Consider the following 6,566-nt stretch of genomic DNA (forward strand, 5'->3'; position numbering starts at 1 on the left):
CACTAATGTCCTTTAGGGAAGGAAATCTGCTGTCCTTACCTGGTCTGGCCTACATGTGACTCCAGACCCGCAGCAATGTGGTTGACTCTTACATGCCCTCTGAAATGGCCTAGCAAGCCACTCAGTACAAGGGCAATTAGGGATTGGCAATAAATGGTGGCCTAGCCAGCAACACCCACATCCCATGAATGAATAAAAAAAAACCAGGTGGAAAATTGAAATGTATTCCGTTATTTTCTAACAATGTATTTCCATAATGTAACAATACCTCATTACAAAAACAAAAGTAGGGTTTACTATGGTTATTGATCAAAATGCATTTTCTAAATGTGTCTTTCACTTATTTCTTTCAGTGACTGCACAGTAAAAACTTGGAACTCAAAAGGATTAACAAATGGGCACATGTTGAACATTAGAGACATTAGTCAGGAATTGTCTGGCAGCATCTAAATGTATTTAACTAAACAAGCTATATTTAAAGAAGAGTTATGTTTTGGAATGAAATGGAAGCCATGCAATCAAGGTTTTCTGAGCTGAAGAAGAAAAGCATTTGTTTTCCATTGTGAATTGATGCGCAGCAAGACAAAACTGCAAGCAATAACTTTGCAAGTATCTTATTCGAAATGTAATTTGCAACAGCACCAACAGTGATGTCCCGAGAGCAACAAGAAATATTGAGCTGCACTCTAACTTTGTAAGTCAGACAAAAGCGTATGTATGTTGAAGAGTGGGGTTATTTTTTATTCAGACATTATTCCCTGCAACTTTATACTGCTTTCATTTGACTGCAAATTATTAATATTCCCCACATTTCCATCCTTGATCTTGTCCTCACATTCCATTTATCTTCAATTGAGCACAACCTTACAATTAGAAGAAAATATTTTCCATCAAAGAATAATGGGTATATTGTATTGGGCTGTAGATGTACAAGCCCTAATGGACTACTCAGTAGAGCCATAAGTGAAGAAAATGAAAAACTTTGCCATGACTCTACCAGTTTTGACTATCGATGCTTTAGTGAACCTTTTGGAGGAAAAATGACTATTCAAAGGTTACATGATAATGCTGCCATCTTGTGCTAGTGTTAGTTAGATATTGCAGATCATCACTACGATCTCTTGTAGGCATAAGTATTGACTATAAATATTTATATGGCCAGTCTACTCAGATGATACACATATCCTGGAAGAGCAGATCTTCAGAATAGCCCTTCTTATCCAAATAATGGACATTACAGCTCAAAAAACCTTCTTTAAAACTGTGCTTTAGTCACTAAGCAACATTTATCCACCATCTTCTGTGAAACATGAAGATAGAAAGTTTGAGTTTTTAATTTGTCTTGGAAACACCTCTACAGATCCTGTCATAAAACTTCAGACACTGGCATCACATCAGCTGAGTAGGATGGATGAGGAAAATATCCCTTGGCTATAATGTTTATTGCCATAAAAAGTAAACTAGTTTTCACCAGTGCTTGGTGCTGCTATTTCTGTTAGATACATGTGAATGCTGGACCAGAATACAATACACCTGAACACATTGGATGCCTTCAATCACCAATGCCTTTGGAAGGTTGAGCTTAGTTGGTGTAATTGAGTTTCCAGTTTGAACTAAAGTATACTGTGCACTAAATAACAATTCTCTTTGTCCCCAGTAAGAACATTGTGATTCTAAGTGTTCAAATGCATTTTTTCAATAAGCTTTGGATAAGCAAAAGCATAATTTTACTTTTTCCTCTGTATCTCATGGATCTATATTGCTGTTGCAACTGTAGCAAAATAAGATGGGGTTTTTTAGTGACTATCTCATTTTTGTCTTTTAAAAAAAATTCCCTGAAGTCTACGCATTTTGTGATAGACAAAGTTCATTGACAGCGCATCCCTGGCTGTTTTTTTTAAATAATAAATTAATCTTAAGCATATACAAATCAAAACATTTTGATTTTAGAGAAAAGGTTTTTTGGTTGGTTCTATTGTTTTATAGATGTACATATATACAAAATTTTCTGGCTGCAGCTCCAAACACACATGGCAAAAAGGATCTTCCTTGTGGCCCTAAGTGTGTTAGGGGACAACTATAATTTCTGGTGACAGCAACTTTGCTTGTTGAACAGAACTGTATATAAATGATTTTATGTTTACAATTTTAGGTGTTCTGGAATTCTCTAAACAACATACCATTGTAATATTATTTCAACTGTAGTACTGTGCCATTATCAAAATACTGAGCCATTTGAAAGGAGTTGGCCACTTAAATATGTCTGACTTGAATGTTTGTAGTCTGTCATTTGGTTAAATCTTAGAATTCAGTAGGTTTAGATTGCCCAGAAATAATGTAGCATAATATTCTTTGATGGCACATTAGTAATTGGCAAGTAGAAAACATGTAATATTTTACTGCAATATAGCAGTGTTTATCTTTAGAAAAACAAAATTAAAACTGGGGCCAACAGTAAATGTTAAAAAGTACCCATAAATAAGTCTGTTGCTGCTGTAGTACACATATTGGTATCAGGACCATTCCTCTTTGAATTCTTCTGGTGCTCTTTGAACAAATATATGTCATATGTGAAGCGTTGCATTGCACGACTTGAATTGACATCAAGTTGATGACAACTCAGTAATATTTTGCAGGGAGGGGAAGGTTAGATAAATGGATTTAAACATCAGTATTTGGTCAATGAATGTTGTAAATGTCGCTGTTGTACTTTGGACATTTGTTGTATTCTTGACCGTTTATTTTTCAGGCTCGAAATGTCTTTAGCTGTTATTGCCAAAACAGTTCATAGGAATTCGGTTCAAAATTTAACTAAATTATTTTTTGTTTGGAGGGAGGGGGGAATCCTTTGGCATTTTGTTTGAGAAAAGCTGAACTGTATCTCCTATAGGATTTCAAGTGAATTTAGTAGAATTTTTGATATTAGATAATCCCTTGTGCTCAAGGTGTAAGAAAAATTGAATTGTTTTCATTGTACAGGTAAATGATCCATGTTACTTAGAATGGCATGCCTATGAATGTGTTACTGAAGTCATCACTTTGCCAACATACTTTACAGCTGTCAAGACTCTAATTTCTGTGGGAAATGGAGCTTACGTCTTTAAGATCCACCATTGATATTCAGCCTTTTCTCTTGTGTTTTACTGAATTGTCTTTCTGAAATTTCCACATAAATCAGTGGAAATGTACACTTTTTAAAAAAAAAGTTATATTCCCATGGAACAGAATAAGAGGCAGAGGGCCTGTCACTTTTGACATGTTGGTCACACTGCAGGCAAGAGGAGCTTCTTTCCATTTTCAAAATAGTAATGTTTAGCAGAAACTGAAAACAGTGTTAATCTTAATCTTAATGCTACTGTGAAGATAATAAGTGCCTTTATAATTATATTGTTTTGCCTGTACATTTCTGTAAAAAATAGGTTTCTATATTATGTAAGACCTTTTAGAAATGTAAGATGTATAAACTGTTACAAATGTAAAAAGATTTATTTAAGATGTTAGATAACTGTTGAATGTAAATACTATTCAACTGAAATAAAATGTGTTAAATGGCAGTCCTTAATTAAATACAGTGACAAATTAATTAAATCAACACCAGTCACAAATACAACAAATATATTTTAAGGCTGCAATATAACTTCACACAAGAGCTGCATTTGATTTAAGCAATTACTTTTTTAAAAATTCAGTGAAAATTAATTGCATTCTGCATTCTAAGATCACTTTCAAATTTTTAATTGGGATGGATTTGGGGCATAAAGTGCTCAGTTAAACAACTACTTGTTTCCAACAATGTTGTTCAGCCAGAGTGTGAATGTTCAGGATAGGAATGTCATATATAATATATAAAACATATTATTTATAGTTTTGTTTGTTAAAAGGCTACCTATATGGTGAACCTTTTAATAATGCCCCCTAGCAACAAGCTTTCAGGATGTTTCCCTCAGAGCTATCTAAGGGAAGGATCTGACGCTATACTAAAATAGGATAATGGACTGATCTAATGGCTACATCTGTAAATTACTCATTTGCATTGTTTTTAAAAAGATTTCAGCAGTGAATTTGGGCTCTGTGGCGCTGGTGCTACAGAAGTCGTGAAGGCATAAAATGGAATGGGCCTCAGTGCTGACCACTGCCGGCGCAGCCCATGAGACGCCCCATGCTGGCAATTGTGCAAATGCGGGAAGGCCATGCGTAGGCCAGTAGTGTCAGGAGTGGTTGGAGCATGACGTCAATCAGCCATTCCAGTTGATTTGATGTACCTCTATGAAACCCGGACCATACAGGTCCAGTGAATGCCTGTGCTAATCTCTCACAGCAGCTACACTAGAATTAGTTAAAGGGCCAGCCATCCAACTTGCAGGTGAAGTGCTTTTGACTTACTATTTTGGAGAAGTATTGTGGCTTGTTTGTGGAGGTCTGTTGGTGAGCTGGTGCATCCACTCAGGGAGGACAGAGGATTTGGTCACCCAAGTCTAAAAATGGTATGGGGGCTGTGCTTGCTGTGCTCCTGGGTCCAGGCAACATGACTGAGAAATGGAGCAAAGGCTGCAGAGAATGGAAGCTCTGTGAAGAGGGAGGAGGAGGGCTCTCCACGGAAGGCCCTACCCATCGTGGGTTTTCAGAGTTTCTTATCTTCACCTCAGCCAGGAGCAATGCCTGAGGTGACTCAGATTCAACAAAGAGGTGGTCACTGAACTGTGCCACTGCCTTCAACAGGACCTGGAGACTTTGTTCAAGGTGAGATGGCACCGCCAATGACTGTAAAAGTCACAGTCACATTAAAGCTCTACATGACCAGATCATTCTAAGCGGGAACCGGTGAAATATCCAACATCTTCAGTACGCCATCCATCAGTATATCCAGGCAGTGATAGAGGTCATATATATGAAAAAAGGTAATTCCATTGTGTTCTCTCTAAGCAGGGTGAGCGGGCACGCAGGTTTGCCAGGATGGTGGGATTCCCAATGGTGCATGGAGCTATCAGCTGTACACAGTGGCTCTGCGGGCCCCATGTCAACAGGAGAAGTGCAAAAACCTCCAGGGCTACTTTTCCATCAGTGTACAGTTGGTGAGTAACGGTGCACAGACCACAATGCCTACTATCCTGGCTACAGCCACGTGCCTTCATTCTGAGGCTGTCTGCCATTCCTGCCGTCTTCAGGCTTCAAAGAAGAACCAGACAGTGGCTCCTTGGAGACCAAGAATACCCCATTTACACCAGACTAATGAACCCATCTTCCACTTGCCCACAAGAAAACAACAGGCATATAATGAAAGTCATGGAGCCACCTGGAACATCGTGGAGCAGACTATTGGTGTGCTAAAACAACATTTCCACTGCCTGTACTGCTTGGGAGCGGTGGTGGGGGTACATGCTGGAGCGCATCTCCAAGTTTGTGCTGACCTGTGGTGTCCTATACAACATTGCCATCATGAGGGCTCAGCTGTTGTCACCAGGTATCCTCTGGAGGAGGAGACAAGGAGAATGCATGCGGAACATTTTTGCTCCGGACAAGCTGTCCGTGAGCGGTTACTCAGACTCCGGTTCCCCATGCTCAACCATTCCCTACCTTTCCATCCATCTGAGATGCCCCATCACTGTTACTGCCTTAGCCAAGATCCTCCACTAAAAGTCGCCAACAGCAACCTTTCCATAACATCATTATCCAAAAACACATCCACTTATACAAACAAATGAGCTAATTACACTTATGCATTTCCTTAGTGCCTGTCTTGCGGATGCCTTTGCCTGACCTGGTGCTCCTACGCAGAGTTTCCACAGTGGCTGCAGCATGGCTGGTGGAAGGCTGCTCACTTTCACTGGGGGAGGCTGCAGATGGCCTTGGAGGACTTTGGCCCAGCTTTGGACTGCACCACCTCAGCATGAATGGCAGATGTCAGGGCTAACTGGCTGAGGGAACAACAAGGGCACTGGTGAAATGGCAGTGACAGAAGCATGAATGCTGTAATCTTCAGCCAGCATAGCAAGTTCATGCTTCATGTTGTCACTTCCACTCCCACAGTGCAGCACCTCAGCAATACTAGTCATCTGTCGCAGGACAGATTGCTGAACTTCTGCGAGAGCCTGCGCGCCCCTTTTGAGCACTGAGAGCCACAGCCGTGATGGCAGCAGTCTGAGCTGCGTGACAGCAAGTGTGGATCTCATGACCTTTGTTTGAGCTTCCACTGAGACACTGAGTGGCTTCCGCTTGTTGCTGCACTGGAATCTTGGATAGCAGCCGTCAGACGCTGCATCAAGGATGGGTCCGCTGGTGCTTACATGGAGCTGACCACCACTTCCACACTAGAACGGATAGGCTCCAAGCTCTGTGCAATGCCCTCTGCCGCATTGGAGCTGGGCTCCTTCATGCTCCTTAACAACAGGAGGCTGTCTGGCAGGCTGCTAATGCATCAGGCATCTCAGTGTGTGTCCTCATCAGCATTCTCCTGTAAGCTGCAACCCCCCCCAACCCCCACCCCACCACCACCACACCGTCAAGGTCCTTATTTCAGTCTCCTGGAGCAGAAGTCATCTGTGACCTCACCCTCTAGTGAGCTGACA

General features: G+C 40.8%; 1 protein-coding gene across 2 annotated transcripts in view; it reads left to right on the forward strand.

Annotated features, from left to right (window-relative positions):
- The window catches only part of kif21b (kinesin family member 21B), a 168,704-nt gene extending 165,157 nt beyond the window's left edge, over positions 1-3,547 (forward strand). For both annotated transcript variants that reach the window (XM_068057204.1, XM_068057205.1), the window contains one exon: positions 354-3,547. In XM_068057204.1, the coding sequence (XP_067913305.1) occupies positions 354-450 (97 nt within the window). In that variant the 3' untranslated portion in view covers positions 451-3,547. The remainder of the gene's footprint in view (positions 1-353) is intronic.
- Positions 3,548-6,566: the final 3,019 nt, after the last annotated feature.

This window comes from Heterodontus francisci, chromosome 25 (assembly GCF_036365525.1).
Source record: "Heterodontus francisci isolate sHetFra1 chromosome 25, sHetFra1.hap1, whole genome shotgun sequence".
NCBI classification, from domain to species: domain Eukaryota; kingdom Metazoa; phylum Chordata; class Chondrichthyes; order Heterodontiformes; family Heterodontidae; genus Heterodontus; species Heterodontus francisci.